This window comes from Notamacropus eugenii, chromosome X, assembly GCF_028372415.1.
Source record: "Notamacropus eugenii isolate mMacEug1 chromosome X, mMacEug1.pri_v2, whole genome shotgun sequence".
NCBI classification, from domain to species: domain Eukaryota; kingdom Metazoa; phylum Chordata; class Mammalia; order Diprotodontia; family Macropodidae; genus Notamacropus; species Notamacropus eugenii.
In genome coordinates this window covers 97,950,217-97,972,786 of record NC_092879.1, presented here as the reverse complement: position 1 = coordinate 97,972,786, position 22,570 = coordinate 97,950,217, and the positions used below count along the sequence as shown (strand labels likewise).

Genomic DNA, 22,570 nt, shown 5'->3' with positions numbered 1-22,570 from the left:
CCACTTCTTCATGTGAGACAGAATGAGGGAGGAAACAGTGACAGGAGGCCTCTGAGTGATATGAGATGAGGATGAGAGGAGAAGAGGGAGCTCTTCATAAATGACCTCAAGTTTTTCAGTGAAGTTGGAGGCAACATACTTAGCTGACTGGGGAGTGGGGAAGAGGGATTAGGATATGATGGCTCAACTGTAACCCTTACACCAAAATACCTCTGTATGGTGACTGTCTTTTGTGTTTACCCTTCTTTCTAGCTTTATTTCTTATATTTGAACTTTGTTCTAAGACACTTTTCTGTGCACATTTAGAGGGAAAGTCTGGACCTTGCTTGGTTTTGTTTAAAATTCTTTGGGGTTTTGTTGCTCTTTTCTCTACATATCGAGAGTTTCATTTTTCAAGGATCCCAGGAGTAGCTCAGGCTGGAGACCTGTTAGCTTCCCGCATGCCCTAAACAGTATATTCTCTGGAGAAGTCTGATTGCCATCTTCTAGGTCTGAGCTTTGCAGCCTCCTGATCCTGGTTTCGGTTTGGGTGAGAGGGAACTGCAATCTTGCCCCTGGTTGGAGCTCCAGTAGACACGTTTTGGCCTCAGCCCTTGTCAGCTAGCTAGAAGGCACTGCAGGTGCTGAGCAACAGAATTTTGACTTATTCTTGATCCTTCCCCTGTTTACTCAACTGCAGGCTCCCCAGTTTGTGGACTAAATCTGCAACTTACCTCTGGGGTCAGAACCATAAAACTGCCTTTGCTTGTTTCTGCTTCAGTCAATCAGTCAGTCAACAAACATTTATTAAATGCCTACTATGTGCCAGGAACTATGTTAGGCACTGAGGATATAAAGAAAGGTAAAAGACAGTCCCTGCTCTCAAGAAGCTCATGATTTTAATGGTGGAAATGACATGCAAACAACTGGACACACACAAGCTATAGACAGGCTAAATTGGAACAGAGGGCAGACACTAGAATTAAGGGGATCGGGAAGGTCTTCCTGCTGAAGGTGGGATTATAGCTGAGATCTGAAGAGAGCAAAAAGGCAGGAGTCAAGGAGGGAGAGAATTCCAGGCATGGGGGTCAGCCAGGGCAGATGCCTGAAGTCAGCAGATGAAGGGTCTCGTTCCATTGGATGATAAGAGTATGGTGGGGATGGTGGCATAAGGTCTAAGAAAACTGGAATAGTTGTTGTGTTCGTCCTTTGTTTTTGAAGAAGGCCATGACATCAGAGAAATGATGACTTGCACTTGCCTTTGTTTTGAGTGAGGGAGGGCTGTGCAAGGTCACCGGCCTTACTTTCTCTTCCTGAACCATCTGGATCCAGTGACCAGATATTTTTGGGATGACTGGAGACGGCCCAGGATGCAATGGGAGACCTTGGCCTTTTTCACCTAAGGCCTATTCAGGTGCTCATTTAGAGTGAAGTGATGCATTCAGTGAATAAGGTTATGAAAGGTTTTAAACATCAAGCAAGAGATTCTCCATTCCTAGAGGTAATAGGGAGCCACTGGAGTTTATTGAATGGAGGAGGAGGTATATGATGTGGTCAGGCCTGTGTTTTAGGAAAATCACTTCTGTGGCTGAATGGAGGATGGACTTGAGTGGGGAGACCAGAGGCAGGCAGAGGCCTTCTCCCCCTCCCCACCCCAGCTATTTCCGTAGACCATGTGTAAGGTGTTGAGGGCCTGCAGAGGGGGTGGAGGTAACAGTGTCAGAGAAGATGCTGTAACAAAGCAAAGCATTTAAGCAAAGCCAACTGACACATAGAATATCTGATAGTGTATGCTGCATTCCAAGGTGAAAGAATTTTTACTGTCTGAATCGTTTTTGCCACAGACTTGCTTAGCCTTTGATTTTTAAATTCAGCAATGGAAGGGGTGAGCATCTGGTTAGAGATGGCTTGCCAGAATGACTGCACATTGATTATTTTCAATCAAAGGCCTCCCTAGCCCTGGCCTTTTAGATCTGGCTTGGTCTCCCTCCCATGAATTCATGTCTGACTTCATTCAGGGAGAGAATTGACCATGATGTGGTGGAAGGAGGCATGAGATCTGAGTTCCCAGTTCCAACTTGTTAGGAGATCTCAGTTCCCTTGAACTTGATAGAGTAGTACAACCCAGCAAAGATGCATTAAGTACCTATTCTGTGCAACCTACTGGGGATACGAAAATTAAAAAGACAAAATGAGAGGACCCTGCTCTCAATAAGCTGTGTGTGGGGGGCTGTCAAGGTAGAGAATGCATGCAGATAAATATGATTGAAGATCAGAGATGATGGAGGCAAAGAGGATCAAAGTCCTTTCAAGAATAGATAGCAAACACAGGACCCCTTCACATTCCCAGTGCCAATGTGGAACCAGATTAAATGTAATTGGGAAATATTTAACAAAATAAATTAAATACAATAGAACATAGAAAATGTTAATATGTGGTTTTCTAAGCCAATATATGGCCCACAGGGATCTTTATTTACCATTTAGAGGCCCCCATTTAACACTACTGCTCTAGAGGATAATTTGAGGAGGGAGAAAACACTTTTAGCTGGGAGTTGGGGGGTGAGGATGGCAAGGAAGACTTCAGGGGATAGATGACTAAATCTTGAAAGGGGAGGCATTGGAAGGGTGGAAATGGAGGCAGCAGTAGGGGAGGCAGGGCAGACAGCCTGAATGAATGCATAGATATCAGAGCTGGGCAGGCAAGGTTGGTTAGAATGCGTGTGTGTGTGTTCGTCCATTGTTGCTGGAGAAGACCATGCCATCAGAGAAATAATGACATGACTTGCACTTGACTTTGTTTTGAGTGAGGGAGGGCTGGGCAGGCCACCAGCCTCACTTCTCCTCCAGAGCCCTCTGAATCCAGTGACCAGATATTCATCAGGATGCCTGGAGATGACCCAGGATGAGGCAATTGGGGTTAAGTGACCAGCCCAAGGTCACACAGCTAGTGAGTGTCAAGTGTCTGAGGTGAGATTTGAACTCAGGTCCTCCTGACTCCTGCACTGGTGGTCTATCCACTGCACCATCTAGCTGCCCTGGTTAGAACATAGAGGGCATCCAGAGGAGTAAGATGAGATCAGACTGGAACCTCTAGCTGGAGCCAGGTGGGGGTAGTTGTTATTGTTTAGTTGTTTTCAAGTCATGTCTGACTCTTCCTGATCCCATTTGGGATTTTTCTTGGCAGAGATACTGGAGTGGTTTGCTATTTCCATCTCCAGGTCTTTTTACAGATGAGGAAACAGAGGCAAACAGGGTGAAGTGATCTGCCCAGGGTCACACAGCTAGGAAGTATCTGAGACTTGATTTGAACTCAGGTCTTCCTGACTCCAGGACCAGGCACTCTATCCATTGTGCCACCCAGCTGTCCAGAGCCAGATTGTAGAGGACCTTAAGAGACAGGCTCAAGCTTCCTGGGCCCTAGTGTCCCCCCTTTAACAAAGGGTTCATCATCCTTGCTTTCCCTCCCTTACTGGGCTGTTGTGGGGTCCTGTTTTCATGCTTCTCTTCTGCTCCATTAGATTCATAATTATATCATTAGCTGTTCATAAATAAATTACTGAGGATCAGCATTGAGATTCTTCATTGTACTTTACTGTACAACTGTAAGAAATGTATTCTCAGAATTGATGCTGGGGAAATGATTCCAATGTTCTAGGGCCTTCATATGTCCTTTCATATTTTCTTGGCATAACTGTGATCAAAAGAGCAGAGTGGGTGTAGTGGAAGCAACAGTGGACTTGGAGCCAAGAGACCTGGGTTTGAATCCCAAACTTGGACAAGTTCCATTACTCTGCTCGTCAGTTTCATCATCTGCAAAATGATATCTTTAGATATCATCCTTTGAGTCCCAGTGCTGCCACATACTATCTGTATGACCCTGAGTATGCCACTTCCCATCACTGGGAAGTAAAATGGACATGATGATCCTTACCATTTACTTGTATTAGACGGCCTCTGAGGACCCTTAGAACACTGAGTCTTATGATTGTCCCTGGTGTTTCAGCTTTAAGGGAATGGCTGTGTTTCTGCCTTTAAAAATTATCTTTTTTTTCAATCAGCAAAAATCTTTCTTCTCTCCTTCCTCCCCACCCCCTTTCTCCCAACTGAGAATAAAAGAAAAACAAAACCCTGTATTACAAATATACATAGTTAAGCACAACAACATGGTTGTTAGCCACGTTCTCCTGGTTTTGTTCACTTCACTCTGCATCATCATCATCTCCTAATTTTCTCTGTAGTCAGTCCCTTCATTATTTACTGCAGCCCAATAGTATTCCATCACATTCATGTACCATATCTTGTTCAGTCATTTTCCAGTTGATGATACCCTCTCAGATTCCAGTTCTTTGCCATCTTAAAAAGCTATAAACATTTTTGTACATTTTGAATTTGTTTTACTTAGTTTACTTCACTTCCCTCCATTAATCTATCCTCTCTCTAATTCTCCCATCTGTGTTGTCCCCTTTCCCTCCTATTTCCCTGTTCCGTGAAATGTATTTCTATACCCTACTTGTGTGTGTGTGTGTGTGTGTGTGTGTTTGTGTTCTTCCCTCCTTTGACCAATTCAGATGAAAGTAATGTTTAAGTGTCAGCCCCTTTCCCCCATCCCATTCTCCTTGTTTGTATAGATGTCTATCTGCCTTGTCTGGGATCATGATTACTATGATGTCTGCTTTTTAGGGGTCCACCCGAAGCATAACAGATTTTGCTCCAGCTCTTTATCTAAACTTTTTGTAAGTCTTTATGTTTATGGTATGTTTCTTTTAAATAGTGTATTGTTGGATTCTCCATTTTAATCCATTCTGCTATCTTCCATTTTATGGGTGAGTTAATCATATTGACCATTATGATTGTTACTTGTGGATTTCCCTCCATCCCATTCTCTTACTTTTTTTCTCCCTTTGCCTCACTCCTTTACAAAGAAGAAAATAGTGAGAGAGGAGTGTGCTCAGCACCAGGGTACTGTACTTGATACAGTTTGCTTTTTCCCCCTCCCCTCTTCTGTGTCCTTCACCTAGACCCCAATCTTAGGTTCTTACTCTTTTTTTCTTTCAAAATGTATTTTTTTTGTTAATAGCATATACATCTTAGTAATGTAATGATTTGAAAGTATAGATGGTGCTCACTTTCATCCTGTACAGTTAACACATTTTTTCAATAAATAAAATACTCCCCATTCATTCCTAGTAGCAGTAATATCAATAGCACTTCTACCTTATCAGGGAATTAAAACACTTTGTTTTAGTGGTAAGATGATGCTGTGTATTTTCCTCATTCCTCTTTGGCAGTGTGCTTTTGTGCCTGAATTTTAATTCACAGTAATACGACTATGTAGCAATAAATTATATTGAAATAAATTTAGCATAATATGTTCTTTTCTTCTTTTTTAAAAAAATTAACCTGTCACTCCTACTATACCCTCACCCTCTCCAAGCAAAATGCTAGCTGCATAGTCCAGCAAAACAAATTCCCATGTTGGACATGTTGGACAAAATGCATGCATACATATATACATACATAAATATAAAATGTCCATACACATGCATATTATAACATATATCTGTACCTCTATATCCACATATCTTTCTGCATTTTAAACCTGACCTCTCGAGAGGCGAGTGATGTATGTAGTTCAACTTTATTCTTTTGGATCTTTGTTTATCATTGCATTGATCAGAGTTCTAAAGCACTAGGGTCTTTCAAAGTTGTTTTTCTCTATAATGTTCTCATTTTTAAAATTATTCTCCTCATTCTACATCCCAGCTATACAGAGGATAGACAATGGAGAGGTGAGGGAAATAAAGGCCTAGCATTTTCGTTGGGTGCTGGGAGCTGTTCCTGCTTACCTTTCCTTTATTGGCCGTGTGCAACCCCTCTTCCTGCCATCCTGGTGCCTGCAAAGGGGACAGATTGTGGGGACAGGCTGCCCACATGTAACTGTAAATGTAACCTTTGGTATTTCTCTTGACTCCTATGTCTATATTTGTAGGCAACAGTCTTGAGAAAGGCACCAGCCTTCCTTCCATGCTAAGGTTTCCTGAAGCCTGTAGACTGAAGGAGAAAGAAGTGGAGCTTTTACTGGTGACCCTAGGACCTGCTAATCTAGGGCTTTCTAGTGATAGAGGAGGCAGGCTGCAGCAGTGCAAAGTTGGGGTCCCTGGGAGTCTTTCCCAGGATGTGTTCCCTCTGTGCTGTGTGTGTGTTTATATGCAGCATTCATTCTTCTAGCCTTTTGAATATTTGTTTTGTATCTCTCTGTTTTATTTTTTCAGATCTTGGGTCTGAGATGGAGAATAAGGATCCACTTCCAAATCTGGAGACATCTAAAGAAATTGAATTATGGGAGTTGTTGACAAAACTTCTAAGGGCCACATTCTCTCTAAAGGAGCTGCTCCATGTGAGACCAAGTTTGGGCTGACTGCCTTAGCAAACACCCACAGCAAAGAGACTACAGTAGAGTTCTTCCCAAGAGAGTGGTTTCAACCATGTCATCAACAACAAAGTGCATGGGGAGAGAACCTCATTGTTGTAAACATGGGACCAGGTAAAGTTGGGCTGCAATTTCTGTTGTACCTGAGGTTGACTTTGCAGGAGCTCACAATTATAGAAGAGAACCTACAGAGTAATATAACTAAGCTCCCATGTGTGTTCGTCCTTCGTTGCCAAAGAAGACCATGCCATCAGAGAAATGATGACATAACTTGCACTTACTTGCCTTTGTTTTGAGTGAGGGAGGGCTGTGCAGGTCATCAGCCTCACTTTTCCTCCAGAGCCATCTGTTCAGAACAAAGAAAAACCCTATAATTTTCCTAAGTGTAGAAACTCCTTTTGAGGGTCCTCAGCTGTTATGGAATACCAGAAGATTCATAATTAAGAAAGCCTTCAGGCATAGTTTAAGTTTTATTCAAAATGTGAAAACTCATAGCAGAATTCAGTGCATGCGAGGAAAGTCTTCACAAATGGATCTTGACTAATTTAATATCAGACAATCCCCAATGGAGAGAAACCCTATCAATGTAATAAATGTGGGAAAGCAACCCTCTTCCCTTATTGAATGTCAGAATGCTCACATTTGAGGGAAATCTTTTGAACTGTGGGAAAGGCTTCAGGAAAAGAGTAGAGTTAATTCTAACTCTACCAATCTTTATTGGAGAGTAACCTGAATATTGTGAAAGTGGGAAAGCCTTCAGGCCGATCCCATACTTTACCAATCACCAGAGGAATCCTATTGGAGAGAAACGTTATGAATGTAATGAGTGTAGAAGAGTTTCACAGGGAACTCAGGCCTTAATCAGTATTGGAGACTTGCTAGCAATGAGAAACTCTATAAATGGAAGAGATGTGGGAAAAGCTTTGGTCAAACTTTACACCTTAGTGCACATTCATGCTGGAGAGGAACTCTATAAATATAATACATGCAGAGAGTCTTTTTAAAAAAATATGTATTATTTTTTTCAAAGAAAAATCAGAACTATTCTCTCTCCTTCCCCTTTCCCCTATCAAGAAAGTAAGATGCCAGACTGCTTTTCAGTTTGCCAACCAGTTTTGTGGAAAAGTGAGTTCTTGCCCCAGTAGATGGGATCCTTGGGTTTATCAAATACTAGGCTATTATGCTCAGTTACTTCCGTAGATTGTGTGCATGATCTATTCTACTGATCTATTCTACCTTCTCCATTTTTCACCCAACACCAAGCTGCTTTGGGGATGGACTGCTTCGTAGATTAGCTTGACATCTGGTACTGCTTGGCCCCCTTCCTTTCCACTTTTTTTCTTCATTCATTTCCTTGATGTTTTTGGCCTTTTGTTCCTCCAGGTAAATTTTGTTATTTTTCTTAGCTCTATAATCCTTTGGTAGTTTGATAGTTATGGAGCTGAATAAGTCATTAATTTAGGTAGAATTGTAGTTTTTCATATTGGCTCAGCCTACCCAGGAACAATTTATATTTTCCCAATTATTTAGATCTGTCCTTATTTGTGTAAAAAGTGTTTTGTAATTGTGCTTGTATAATATCTGTATGTGTCTTGGCAAGTAGACTCAAGTATTTTATCCTGTTTATAGTTATTTTGAACTGAATTTTCTATCTGTTCCCATTGGATTTTGTTGATAATATAGAGAAATACTGGTGATTTTTTCAGGTTAATTGTATATTCTGCAACTTTGCTGAAGTTGTTAATTGTTTCATTTAGTTTTTTAGTTGGCTCTCTAGACTTCTCTAAGTAAATCATCATATCATCTGTAAAAGTGATAATTTTATTTCTTCTTTGTCTATATTTATTTCCTTAATTTTTCTTATTGCTATAATTAGCCTTTGTAGCACTATATTGAATAGTAATGGTGATAATGGACATCCTTGCTTTACTATTTACCTTATTGGATCTAGTTTCTCATCATTACAGATAATGGTGGCTCTTGATTTTTGATAGATACTACTAGTCATGTTAAGGAAAGATACATTTATTCCTATGCTTTCTAGTATCTTTAACAGGAGTGGGTGTTGTATATTCTCTAAAGCTCTGCATTGTTTGATATGATCATATGATTTTTGTTGTTCATGTTATTAATATGGTCAATTATATTTATAATTTTCCTGATATTGAACTAGCCCTACTTTCCTAGTATGAATCCAGTGTGGCCATAGTGTATAATCTTGGTTATATGTTGCTGTAGTCTCCTTGCTAATATTTTATTTAAAACTTTTACATCAATATTCATTAGGGATATTAGTCTATAGTTTTCTTTCTCTGTTTTTACTCTCCCTGGTTTAGGTGTCAAGACCATCCTTATTTCATAGAAAGAGTTGGGTGAAACCTCTTCTTTTCCTACTTTTTCAAATACTGTATATAATACTGGGATTAAATGTTTGGCAGAATTCACTTCTATATCCATCTGGTCCTGGGATTTTTTCTCTGGGAGTTCATTTATATCTTGTTCCATTTCTTTTTCTAAGATAAGATTGTTTAAGTCCTCTATTTCTTGTTTGGTTCTTCTGAGCATTTTCTACTTTTGTAAGTATTCATCTATTTCATTAGATTATCAGTTTTATTGGACTATAATTGGGCAAACTGATTCCTAATAATTTATTTTATTCTTAGTTGATTTTTAATTTTCTTTAAAATTTTTTGATACTGGTAATTTGGTTTTCTTCTTTTAAAAAAAAAATCAAGTTAGCTACTGTTTATCTATTTTATTGTCCACCCCCCTCCCCACACACAAAGCCAACTCCTAGTTTATTTATTAATTCAATTGTTTTCTGTTAATACCTTTCCAGTGGAGATTAGCCCTTAATGACCACCAAAGTTTTCATAGTGGAGTAAAAACCATTTGAGAAGAATGAGTACAAGTAAGAGGTCAGAGGTCCTTGTGCATGCCAAGCCACACTGACCCTTTCGGGGAGTTTGGGGGCTAAGTCTGTGACTTTCTTTCCCATCCGTGCTCCGTTGTAACCTTTGCCATTAGCCCTTCATTCTGTTTGCCCCACACATGGTTCAGATCCAAAAGCATGATGTGAGCAAAGACAAGAAACAGCAAATGAATCGCAACAAAACTCAGGGGAGACGGTGGATGCTGCTGGTAAATAAAGCCCAGCCTTCCTTTCTTTCCTTTTATGGTGTTATTTTAAAATGTTTTATTGATGACTTTTGTTTTTACATCACAGTCACTTCTGGATGAAACCGTCTTCTAGGTGCCCCCCCCCTCCCCCCGCCATGAGACTTCTCTTGCAAGATGGAATTGACTCTGTGGCTTGAGTTTGATGGGCATTTAGGTGGCACAGTGGATAGAGTGCTCGGGGACCCTGGGCAAGTCTGTTAATCTTGGTTTGCCTCAATCTCCTCACCTGTAAAATGGGGACAATAATAACAGCTCCTACATCATAGGGCTGTTGTGAGGATCCGATGAGATAATACTTATGAAGGGCTGAGCACAGTGCTGGCACATAGTCAGAGCTCTAGAAATGCCTATTCCTCCCCTCCCCCATGCATGTACCTCATGCAGAGACCTTCCATTTTAGGCTATCTAGTTCAAGACTCCATTTTGCCAGTGAGAAACTCAGGTGGCTAAAGTGACTTCTTTAAAGTGATTCCTCACTAGGTCATCTGGGCTGAACTGGCATTCCTATTGCCCATCTATTCTCCCCTCCTCTCCATCAGCAGACCTGCTCTCCTTGGTGCCTTCACACCTGTTATCCTTCCTCAGCTTGGCCTGAGGAGATCCCCTCCAAGGTAGGGGTCAGCCTCTGTACAAATGAACTAACAAACAAAGCCTTCCCTGATCTGCACAGCTGAAAAGATCTCAACAGCCTCATATTTCATGGTTTTTTTTCCCCATGAATTGGTCATGCAATTCATTTTTTATTTAGTGTTTTATTTTCCCCAGTTACATGTAAAAACAGTTTTTAACATTTGTTTTCAGACCTTTGAGTTCCAAATTCTCTCCCTTCCTCCCTCTCCCTTCCCCCATTGAGAAGGCAAGCAATTCGATATAGGTAGTACGTGTGTAGTCATGCAAAACACTTCCATAACAGTCATGTTGTGAGAGAAAACATGGACAAAAATAAATAAAGTTTTAAAAAAGCCTGCTTCAGTCCGTATTCAGACACCATCAATTCTTTCTCTGGGGATGGATAACATTTTTCCTAAGTCCTTCAGAGTTGGCTCGAATCATTGCATTGTGAGAATAGCTAAGTCTTTCCATCTTGCAATATTACTGTTACTTTCTACACAGTACAGTTCACTTTGCATCAGCCCATGCAAGTCTTCCCAGGCTTTTCTGAGAGCATCCTGCTTATCATTTCTTATAGTACAATAGTATTCCATCATAATTGTGTACCACAACTTGTTCAGCCATTCCCCAATTGAGGGGCATACCTTTACTTTCTAATTCTTTGCACCCAGAAAAGAGCTACTACAAATATTTTTGTACATATAGGCCCTTTTCCTTTTTATTTTTTTAAATCTCTTTTGGGATACAGACATAGTCATGGCATTGCTAGGTCAAAGGGTATGCATGGTTTTATAGCCAACCTCACATTTCTTAGCCCACTCTGGCTAGGTCTTTCCACTGCTTCCATCACATTCTACCCTTTGGCATAAGTGTGATATGGACACATCAGAACCTTGAAAGTCCTCAAGCTTAGGGCCTGGGTCAGCTTTCACTGTTGCATCCTCCAATTTAGGATAGTGCTTAATAAATGGTTCTTCAATTTTCTTGAGCTTCAGTTTGGGCTCACACTACTTTCCCTCCCCTCTTGGCCTCTCTACCTACCTTTAGGTACTTACCTCTAGCTGCTCTTCAAGACCCAGCCCAAATTGTGGGCCACACCAGATGGAGGTCCTCTCACAAGGCTTTCTTGTGTTCGTAATGTTTTTGACAAAATTCCACTTAAATAGAATTAATGATGAAAAACAATTCCTTTATTAAGGACCTACCATGTGCCAGGCACTAGGCTGCAGGGCAGAGGACACTGAAATGGGGAAAAAAATCTACCAAACCCCAAATCACAGCCCTTCCCCTCAGGCTGGTGGGAGAGAGAAAAGCTTTGCACACAAATCACTGTCATTAGTCCAACAATGGCACCAGAAGTGAGCAGGAAGAGCTCATTTCCAGCTCTCTAACTTGGGATTTGGGGGAGAGATGGAATTCAGCAGGTGGAGATGGGGGATGGGGCAGCCCATTCTGAGCTTGTTCCAGAGCGGGGAGCTCACCAGGACATTGGTGGGTGGAGACCCAGCATGTGCAGGGGGAGGATTATGTCCTAGGGCTGGCAAGGTGCGTGGGGGCCACATGGGCCAAGGCCTTAACCGTGTACTCTAGGCCAAGGCCATTTTAGTTTTTTCAGGAAGCCATGGGAAAGTACTGAAGGTTTTTGAGTGGGGGTAATGGGGGCAGGGGAAGGCATTAAGATTACTCTGATAGGATAAGAAGAAGATCTTGTGTGGCACAGAGTGCTTTCAGGTGTGTAGAGCATGTTATTAAAGGTGATCTCATTTGATCCCACAAATGAAGGAAGGTGCTACTGGCATCCCCTTTTTACAGATAAAGAAACTGAGGCAGGCAGAGGTGAAATGACTTGCCTAAGGTCCCACAGCTAGTCAATGTGTGAAGCTGGATTGGAACTGATGTCTTCCTGACTCCAGGCCCAGAATCAATCCACCACACCACTTGCTGCCAAGGATGTATATGTGTCTTATTTGAGGGCATGGACCATATCTTCTACTTTGCATGACAGAAAAATATCTGACCCAGTTTGCTCTAAAGGTTTCAAAGGATGTTGCATGCACTAACTCAGATATGTCTCCCAGCAGCTCTGTAAGGGAAATGTTACTATTCCTATTTCACAGGTGACAAAACTGAGGCTTCGAGAAATTCTCTGAGTTGACTGGCCCAGGGTCACATAGCCAGTGGTGGGATTTAAACCCATGTGTTCCTGGTTTTCCTGATAATCTACTTCAGAATGCAGAATCATTATGGGAAGTAGAGAGAAAACGGTCTTGGGATTCCAAAGACCTAGATTCAAATTTTGACTCTTCCCCTTGCTTCCTGTGTGATCTTGGGCAAGTTCCTGGCCTTCTGTGCCTCAGTTTCCTCATCTGTAATGAGGATTATATATATACACACTACTTACCATCTCACAGGCAGGGTGTAAATCCCCATGCGCTCATTTCTTGATTTCTGTGAAGATCTCAGCCATGTTCCCCTAGCTATCGCTGTAAGATTTACAAAGTGTTTCCTGGGGAAGGGAATGATATTATCCTCAGTTTACAGACTAAGCCAATGAGGACATGGTCATGGCTGCAGGGCCATGACTGTCTGAAGGAGGGTGCAAAGCCAAGCCTTCTGATTCCCAGAAGAACCTTCTTTCTGAAAGTCAACAGAATCCTAGAGGGGCAGCTGGGCAAGACCTTGAACCCTCACACCTTCCTTTTCTGTTCAGGGAAAGGTCGTGTCCAAGGTCACATAGAGAGTCATTGGCAGGAGTTAGAGGAATTGGTAACAAGCACCCTGGCCATCTGGAAGCTTCCACAACATGGCTGCTATGACCTAGCAGAGTGGACTTTCTAGTAGATTGTCCTCTCCTTTGGCCACAGTTAGGACAATTCAGGGTTTGACACATAGTAGGCACTTAATAAACGTTGATTTGATTGGTCCGAAAATGCTTCATTGTGGCAGCAGGGGGAGCTCAGACACCAAACCCTGAAGTTTCTGGGCTGGGGGAGGGGGAACTGGGCTCATCCATCCTTCCTGGGATCTCCCAGAGGCCTTAGCTTTTCTTATTGATCACTAGAGCTTAGAGGCTTGTTGACAATTAGCTAGTAGAAGCCCCCTCCCACCCACTCCCGCCCCCCCCTTTTTTTTTAACAGAAAAAGAAACTGAGGTTCAGCTAGGCAAGGCCATTTGTCCAACGGTCGCCAAGTAAAGACACAGAGCTGCCGCTGCCCAACCCAGCTTGGCAGACTGCCCTGGAGCATCCTCCCCGTGCCCGGCGGGGCAGCTTTCCCCCCCCCCCCCCATCCCCACAGTGGCTTCCTCCTTCATCTGCCCTCTCCTCACTCTTTTTCTCTCCTCCTCTCCATCTTTTTCTCATCCATCTCCCTCTCCCCCTCCTCTTCTCTGTCCCCCGCCTCCTCGTCACTCCTCCCCCTGCTCTCTCCAGGCTCCTCTGCTCGTCTCTCCTCCCTCCTCCTCCTCTCCCCCTCCCCTCCGTCCCCTCCCCTTGGTCCCTTGAGCAGTCTCCTCCTGCCGAGCGGAGCCAGCTCCGGGCACAGCCCCTGGGGACGAGGCTGCTTCTCCTCCCCAGCCCCGAAGAGCAGCGGCGGCGGCCGAGGGACAGCGACAGCGACAGCGACCGCGGCGGCGGCAGGTCAGGGCAGGCGCGCCAGGGGAAGGCGAGGTGCGGTTCGCCCGCGACCTTGGCCGTCGGGGAGAGCCCAGGGGCTAGTGGGGGGGCGGTGAGGTGGGGCCGGAGATGGCTGGGGCGGCGGCGCCCCCCCCCCCAGCCTGCTCCGGGTCCGAGGAGGGATGGGCGTGTGTGTGTGTGTGTGGACGCTCCCGGCTTTGTTCCCCCCCCTTACACAATATACACACGCACACACACACACGCACACGCCCGGCTGCGGCCTGCAGAGCCCGGGGGAGGGGGCAGGGGAGGAAGGGAAAGGGCCCAGGGTGTGTGTGTGTGTGCCTGACTGTGTGTCTGTCTCAACGTGTCTGTCACTGTGTACGTGTGTCCATCCGTCTGTGTCGATGTGGCTCCAGGCATCTGTGCCTGGTTGTGTATCTTTGTGTGTATGTGGGTGTAAGGGCACTAGGCTGAGCTGTATGGGAGAGAGCCCAGAGAGCTGGGACCAACTGCTCCCCCCGCCTCAAGTGGGTAGCGCCAGAGACCCAGGAGCTTTTCATAGACCTGGGACTGGCCCATCCTGCTAGTCTGGGGAGGAAGGGAGTATGAATTTCCAAGGGGCTCTAAGCCCTCATCCCCTTCTCTCTTTACATCAGGACTCTCTGGCTAGGAGCACATATAGGAAGCAGGGAGAGCCTGGGCCTTCAGGCTAGCAGCTATCTGGGTGTCTGTGCCAAATCCTGCAGAACCTGGGGGCGGGGTGGGGTGGGGGTGATAATGCTCCTGTCTCCTGCCCTGAGCTGCTGACTACATCTGGGCGCCACCCTGGGGGAAGGGACCGGGTAAGCTGGCAGTCTCCACAGGAAGGTGACCAGGCTGAGGAGGGCCCTGGGGAACAGTAGCTCAAAGTGGGTGGGGTGGATAGACCAGGTGTCTTCAGGTATGGGAAAGGGGTTTGGAGACAGCAGCCATTCTGGACCTGAGTTTGAATCCCAACTGCCACTTCGGCCCTTTGGACCACTCATTTTGGCTGCAGTTTTCTTCTCTGTCTCCTGAGCTTTTGACCCTCACACTTAATTGCTTTTGCTTGACCCCAGAGGGCAGAACTAGGGGCAGTGTGGAGACGTGGCAGGGACTTGCCCAGTCCAGTCCAACGCCCTCTTTTTTACAGATGAAGATCCTGAGGCCTAGAAGGGTCTGGTGACTTGTCCAAAGGCACCTGGGCAGGACTTGGCAGAGGCAAGCTAGCTCCAGAGTCACAAGGTGATTCCTAGTACTCTAGGCTACATTTCAATTCAGCTCAGAAATCTGAATGAAGCTCTTGTTATGTGGTAGGTGCTGGAGATCCTTTCCAGCTCTGGGATTCTGTGGTACAAGGTGCTTTCTAAGGTTCTGTTCAGCCTAGATGCCTCCTGTATACGCCTCACTAGCATCCACATGTTGGTGAGATCTTGGACAGCTCCAGTCCAGGCGAATAAGTACTGACTTCTAGACCTTGGTAGACTGAACTCCCTGGGGTGTGTGGCTCTCTGGGCTCCTTAGTTCAGCAAGGGGGATTGGATGCACAGAGAGCCTTGCTTGGTGGACTTTCTATCTATTCCACCTCCTGAAGAGGGAAAGGAGTGGGAGGGTCATATGACTTGTCCAAGGTCACACAGCTCATTGAAAAATCAGGGGTTCTGACTTCAGATGCAGTACTCTTCTCATTATATCTCAAACCAACTCATGGGAGCACCCTCCAATTAAATTGTGCCATGTATGACTTGATTGTGCAGTGTCTTGGTGAAGCCCTGCATTTGGAGTCAGGAGTGCCTCTGGAAGGTGGTGCTGGGGAAATGAGTCAGAACACCTGGGGTCTCAGCCTACCTCAGCCACTGACTCACTGGTCACTTCTGACAAATTGTCGTCCCTCTTGAGCTCAGATTTTTCTCCCCCCCCCTTTTTTTTTTTAAAGATAAGCAGGTTGGCTTTGCTCTCTAAGGTCCCATGTAGCTTCATGAATATGGATTTGTGGGTTACTGCCTGGGCTGGACATTTACCAATATTTGATGACTGGGGGCAGGCAACAAGAGATATTGGCCCGAGTTCAAATTTTCTAGCTCTGTGACCTAGGGCAAGTTACCTATCTCCTTTTGGGGCCTCAGCTTTCTTCTCTATAAAATGGGAGTAATAATGCTCTCATCACCTTCTGCCTCCCTCCCTGTACAGGGTAGTGGTGGGAAAAGATGGTGAGGGCTGAGAATTAGGGCCATTATTTCCCCAGTCTCTCCTTCATTTTACTCAGTACTCCAGAGGAAACTGAGGCCCAGAGAAAGCAGGGGACATGTGAGTCAGTAGCGGAGTAGGGACAGGAGGAGTGAAATTCAGGTACTAAGCTTCACTAGCTTTGACCCTCAAACAGGCCCCAGTTTCCCCATCTGTAAAATTAGGGACTTGGATCAGATATTGTCCTAAATTCTTTCCCCTCTACAGGCTTCAGTTTCCCTTTCTATAAAATAAAAGTGTTGGATTAGATGATTTCTAAGTTTTCTTCCAACTCTGAATTCTATAATCCCTTGGTAGAGACCAGCCACATTGGTGGTTCCAGTGTCTCTGTTGGAGGAGATCCCGGGCTGAAGGAGGGGGCTGTCTTTAGGAAAAGAAGGAACCGCTTGTTTGTGGGATGAAGACAACATTTCGCCTGGCTGCGGGCTATTTCTAGACTAAGAAAGCTGACATTTCTCTAGCGCTGGAAGGTTGCAAGGCCCAGAGTTTGAGAGTGACATGCCTTGAGCATCTTCTCCATTGAGGGCTCTCCGCAGACCAGGGAGGAAACCCTGCTGCTGGCTAAGCCCAAGGCCATTTAGGGTCCAGGCATGGAGATCTGAGGTCTTAGCAAAACCACAAGTTGTAAGTGTTAATGGCTCAGGCACTGGGAACCATTCAGCTGGGAACAATAACCCACCTACCTCTGGACAGTTCCGCCACTGAGTCATCCACTCATTCATTTACTCTTTCACTCACTACCTCACTCGTTCATTTACTCATTCACTTACTCCTTCATTCATTCACTTAGGCATTTATTCATTTATTCACTCATTCCCTCCCTCATTCACTTATTCATTGGCTTATAAATTCATTCATCCACTCATTCATTCATTCACTCACTCATAAACTCATTCATTCACTCACTCATTGTCACTCCTTATTTTCCTACTCTGTATAGATTTCCAACCTTAAGCTTAGACACTGGGTTCCTTAGGTGTGAGATCTCATAGTTGAGTTGGTGGGGGATAAGGCAATGACAGGGCTAATTCTGTTCCAAATCAGATTGTACCTGAGACCTACTTACAAGCTTTTGGGAGGGCCAGAGGCTGCTTCTGGCTGGAGAGGGGGGTCAGATTCCAGGTGTGAGAGGTGAGGTAAAAAAGGGCTGGGGTAGCTGAGGACTGATCTGGCTTGGCTGGGTTTTAGCACCATGTTGGGGAGTGGTGGGAGAGAAGGCTGGAGAAGGATACTGGAGCCAGGTGGAGGAGGGCAATGTGCATTTATCCAATAGGCAATAATGAGTCACTGAAGGATGTGGAGAGAGCTGGACTTTAGGAAGAGAACTAGGGCAGCTAGTATTGGGGAAAGATGAGCCAGGAGGCCAGAAACATGTTAGGTGAGAGGACGAAGGAAGGCCCCAGTGAACAAGGATGGTGGCAGTTTCTGGCTCTGCCACTTGCCCATGAGGTGACCTTGGAAAAATCCCCCTCTGGACTTCAGTTTGCTCATTCATCTCAAAGAGGATGTCTGGACATCTTCTAACACAACCCTCCAGAGAGGCAGGCCCTCAGCTTTCTCCCCTTGGCTCCTTTGGCCAGACTTCCTACATCATCAGTAGGGCTGCGACATGTACCCTGGTCGTCATAGCCAATACTACCCACCCTGTGCTCCTTTGGAGGCTGGGCCAGTGTGATTGAGTGGAAGAAACACTTGGCATAGGTAATGCAGACTTTTGGACTTCAGCAGTCACTAGCTGTGTCACTCTGAGCAAGTCCTTCCTCCTTTCACCCTTGTTTTTCTCCTCAAGAAAAAAGGGTATAATCCTCACACTGCCTCCTTCATGAGGTTGTTGGGAGAAAAGTGCTTTGTAAATTTGAAAGTGCCAGAGGAGTTGGAGCAGCCTCATGACAAAATGCCAGAAGACCTAGGGGAAGGCCTTCAGCACATTGGGAGGGGGTGTCCTTCAAGGAGAACTGAGGGGGGCGGGGGTCCTGGACAGGAACTCTACAGGCTGAGAGGATGTGAATGGCGGGGGCAGGGGTTGTTCTGTGTCTTTGGCAGGAGGACCCGATGGATCTGTTAAAATGCGCAAATGTTGTGGTTGCCTCCATCTGTACCCTGAGAGGCTGGAGTTGTGAAAAGAACCCTGGAGAAGGGTTCAATAGGCCTGGTTTTGAGTCCTTGAAGATGTTCTTCCCCTCATTGGGCTCAAGGGCCAAATTTTCTCATTCACAAAATGAGCAGCTCTAGTAAACTTGCTGGTCTCTGAGAATCTTTCTATCTGACATTCTGTGATCCTAGATCCCTTTTCCCTTCCAGCAAGTGTGTGTGTGTGTGTGTGTGTGTGTGTGTGTGTGTGTGTGTGTGTGGTTGGGGGGAGGTGCAGCTTGGACTAGGTTGACTTTATGGTCTCTCCTAGCTCTAATATTCTATGAGCCTCAGTTTCCCTCTCTATAAAACAAGGGGGAGGGGAATATACTGAATGGTCTCCAAGGAAGGGCCTGTTGCAACTCTCAATCCCAGGATGCTGTGATCCTATTGCGAACGAGACTGGTATCATCATTATTGGGCATCGGAACAATTCCCGCGGCTGCTCTGGGGTGTCTTCCGTGTCTTAGCTGGGGAGAAAGGAGACGGTCCCTTTGCCCACAATGAAAAATTGATGAGCTCAATGGGGCTAAGAAAGCCTAGTTCAGCAGGTGGCCAACGGAGCCTCTGAGGGAAGGGGAGGGGCCTGCACTGGGGGGCTCCCCGCTAGCTGTATTCTTATGCTAAGCTTGCCATCTGCTCGTTCTGGCTGCCCAGCCCCTCCTCCCCCCCAGACCCCTTGTTTCTAATTGTCCTAGGAGGCCCTGAAGCAGCGCTGCTGATTGTCACCAGAATGGAGGCCCTGGCTGGGGTGGGAGGGGGACTCCATGCTTGAGCCTCCTTAGGTTTAGGCTTCTGTGCAGGGTCAGAATAGAATCCCAAAGGGCTGCCCAACTGTTGGGGATATGTGTGTGTAATGTAAACGAGTGACATAACGGGACTGGAAAATACATTGTCCCTGAAGGCAGAAGCAGACCTGGGTTCAAATCCTCGTTCTAATGCTTAGTAGCCATGTGACCCTGAGCAAGTCCCAGAATCCCTGGGGTGATAGGGACCTTGTAAACTGTTTACTCCAACCCATCTCTTTTTTGAAAAAAAAAACCAGTTTTTTCCATGAACAAAAATCCATCTTTCCTCTTTCTCCCATCCCCACTGAAGAAAAGAAAACAGGAAAAATCAAAGTGAACCCTTGTACAAATATGTAAGTCCTGCCTTGTCTGTGTCTGCCCTGTCCTCAGAGCCACCTTGGACCTTGTGTTGATCAGGGTTCTTAAGTCTTTCCAAAGATGTTGGTTTTCACAGTGTCATTGTTATTGTCTAAATGTTTCCCCTGATTTTGCTGACTTCCTTTTGGGCGAACTCATACCAATCTTCCCAGGTTTCTCTGAAACCCTCCCTTCATCGTTTTTTAGAGCACGGTAGCATTCCATCACATGCGTATACCAGAATTTGTTCTGTCATACCCCAATTGATGATCCCCTTTTTAGTTTCTGGTTATTCACCACCATTAAAAGAACAGCTATAAACAATTTTGCACATATGAATACTTTCCCTCTCTATTTGAGCTCTTTGGGGTGTAGGCCTAGTAGTTATTGTTGGGTTATGTACAATTTATTAACTTTAGGGGCATAATTCCAAATTGTTTTCCAGAATGGCTGAACCAATTCAAGCTCCACCAACTATGCATTAATCTACCCATTTCCCTACAGCTCCTCCAATACTTATCATTGCCCCTTTTTGTCAATCTGTTGAATGTGAGGTGGAACCCTCAAAAGTTGTTTTAATTTGTATTTCTCTAATTACTAATGATCTGAAGCATTTTTCAGATGGCTTGGTAACTTGGATTTCTTCCTTTGAAAACTGCCTGTTCATAGCTTTTGACCATTTATCGACTGGAGAAATGGCTCTTATATTTATAAATTTTAATCAGTTCCTTATATGTCTTAGAAATAAGACTTTATCAGAGACATTTACTGCAAAGACTTTGCCCGCATTTACCTGTTTACCTTCTAGTTTTAGGTACAACTGGTTTTTCTTTGTGAGAAAAATTTAAATTTTTTGTAATCAAAACTGCTCATTTTACTTTCTGTGATCTTCTTTAACCCTTGTTTGATTATGAATTCTTTCCTCATCCATAGATCTTAGAGATAATTTCTTCCTTGTTTCTTCATTCCGTTTATATTACCCTTTATAGCTGTCATGTACCCATTTGGAGCTTATCCTGGTATATGGTTGGAGATGTTGGTCTATGCCGAGTTTCTGCCAGATTGCTTTCCAATTGTTTCAGCAGTTTTTGTCCAAACTATTTGTGTGTGACCAAGAGTATCCTTAACAAGTGGTCATGCAGCTTTTCCTTAAAAATATTTAGCTATCATGTCTCCCTTTAGTCTTCTCTTACCTAAGCTAAACATCCCATATTCCTTCAACTGATCCTTATGTGATATGTTCTCCAATCGTCATAATTCTGGTCATCCTCTTCTGTTGTCTGTCTTTCCTGAAATGTGGTACCTAGATCTGAACATAGATATGGTCTGATAAGTGCTGACCATAACAAAAGTATGCTCTTATTTGCTCTGCACATTATGCCTCTCAGTAGAGCCTAAGATAGTATCTTTTTTAGCTGCCATATAGATTTTTCTTTGACTCAGATTGAACTTGAAGTTTACTGAGACCCCAAGATCTTTTTCAGGTAAATCATTGTCTTGCCAAGTTACCCTTCCCTCCACATGTTGCTTTGTTTTTTGAACCCAAGGGCAGATCTTTTAATTTATACTTACTAAGTTTCACAATGGATTTGACTCATTGCTCTAGCTTTTTGAGATATTTTTGGATCCTGATATCTATCGTGTTTGCTATTGGTCCCAAATGTGTGTATCTTCAAATTTGACAAATGTATCCTTGTCAAAACCGTTGATGAAACTGTCAGACAGTGTAGTACAGATACCCAACTGGATACTTCCTTCCAAAAGTGACATCATTATATTAATTATTGCTCTTTGGGTCCAATCATTCAACCACTTCTGAATCCTAATTCTACTGTCTTCTACATCTCACCATCTTTTCCCCAGACACAGGATGAGAAACTTTGTCAAATACTTGGCTAAAAACTAGGTGTACTATGTCTGCAGCTTCCCCTACGTCTTTGAGGCTAGTAACCCTATCCTCAAACGGACGTGAGGTTAGTTTGGCATAGCCTATTCTTGATGAAACCAGGCTGGATCTTCCAAATCCTCACAGGAGTGCTCCAGAATTTTGCAAGCAACGGAAGTCAATCTGGTTGGTATATAGTTTACTGATACTATTAGATTTCCCTCATCCCTTTAGAAAAATTGACACATGTCATCTCCAGTGCTGTGGAGTCCTTTTCTTCTTCTATGATGAACACTGTATCACACTCCCTGCAGTGGATGTTCCAAGCTTACTCTTCTTCCCTCAAATTTTTCCACATCCTTTCTTCCCCTCGCCCTTTCAGCAAAGAGCCTTCACTTCATACTTTACTAGAAAAAAATAGCAGACATTGGCCAGGAGCTCCCTGCTGTCCACTACTCTACACCTTACAACCCTTCTGCATCATCTCCCACTGTGTTTTGCTCCATGTTAAGAAAAAGGTGACCCTTCTCTGTCAGGGCCAGTGCTTCTAATCGTGCCCTTGAACCCATCCCTTCTCTTCTATTTTATCAGATGCCTTCTTTCTCCTTTTCAAACTCTCTTTATGCTCTGCTTCCTTTTGGCTGCCTACAAATATGCTCCCTCCTTCATTCCTCTCTGGACTCAATTTCCCACCTTCTGGACATTTTTTGTCATCATGATTGCAAAGCTTTCTCACCCTAGAAGATCGCTGCATCTCAGCAGCCTTCCCACCTTGGAAGATCACTCCACCCCTGTGGTCCGTTCTTTGGATTTGTCAGTTCCTTGTGGAACCTCTTTTTTTTGAGACTGAGTCTCCCTATCTCACCCAACCTGGAAGTGTGCTGGCCCTAAACAGACTTGATCCCATTACTGATCAGCATGGGAGTGTTGACCTTCTCCATTTCCCGCATTGGCTGGTTTGATTCTCCTTGGACAGCCTGATGGTTCCCTACTTCCAGGGGCTCACCATGCACCTACACCAAGTCCCAGACTTCGTGCAGACAGCCCATCAGCTCAGCTCGTTATAGCTCAGAATGCCTGAGCTCAGGCAGTCCACCAAAACCAGCATGTGCCATCACACCCAGCCAGAACCTCCATTTTCAGGAAAGTGCCCAGGCCAGCCATGTTCGCCCCATCATTCATCTTTGCTCTCCCTTCCTGACTCTCTGGACTTCTTTCTCCACCATGGCACAGCAACCTGGAGAGTCCCTGTGAGCCAAGGGCCCTCAAGCCCCAACATGGGCACTGCCTATTGTTCCCCACCCCCCTTCTCAGTGTTGTCTTT

The 22,570-nt window shown here is 44.6% G+C and overlaps 1 protein-coding gene across 10 annotated transcripts in view; it reads left to right on the top strand.

The window, feature by feature from the left end:
- The first annotated feature begins 6,402 nt into the window (after positions 1–6,402).
- PAK3 (p21 (RAC1) activated kinase 3) overlaps positions 6,403–22,570 on the top strand; it is a 76,772-nt gene continuing 60,604 nt past the window's right edge. For 7 of the 10 annotated variants that reach the window (XM_072625744.1, XM_072625740.1, XM_072625743.1 and 4 more), the window contains exon 1: positions 6,403–6,526. In XM_072625744.1, the coding sequence (XP_072481845.1) occupies positions 6,517–6,526 (10 nt within the window). In that variant the 5' untranslated portion in view covers positions 6,403–6,516. Of the gene's footprint in view, positions 6,527–13,333; positions 13,843–22,570 lie in introns of those variants that run through there. The other 3 variants (XM_072625746.1, XM_072625745.1, XM_072625741.1) reach the window with 1 other exon arrangement.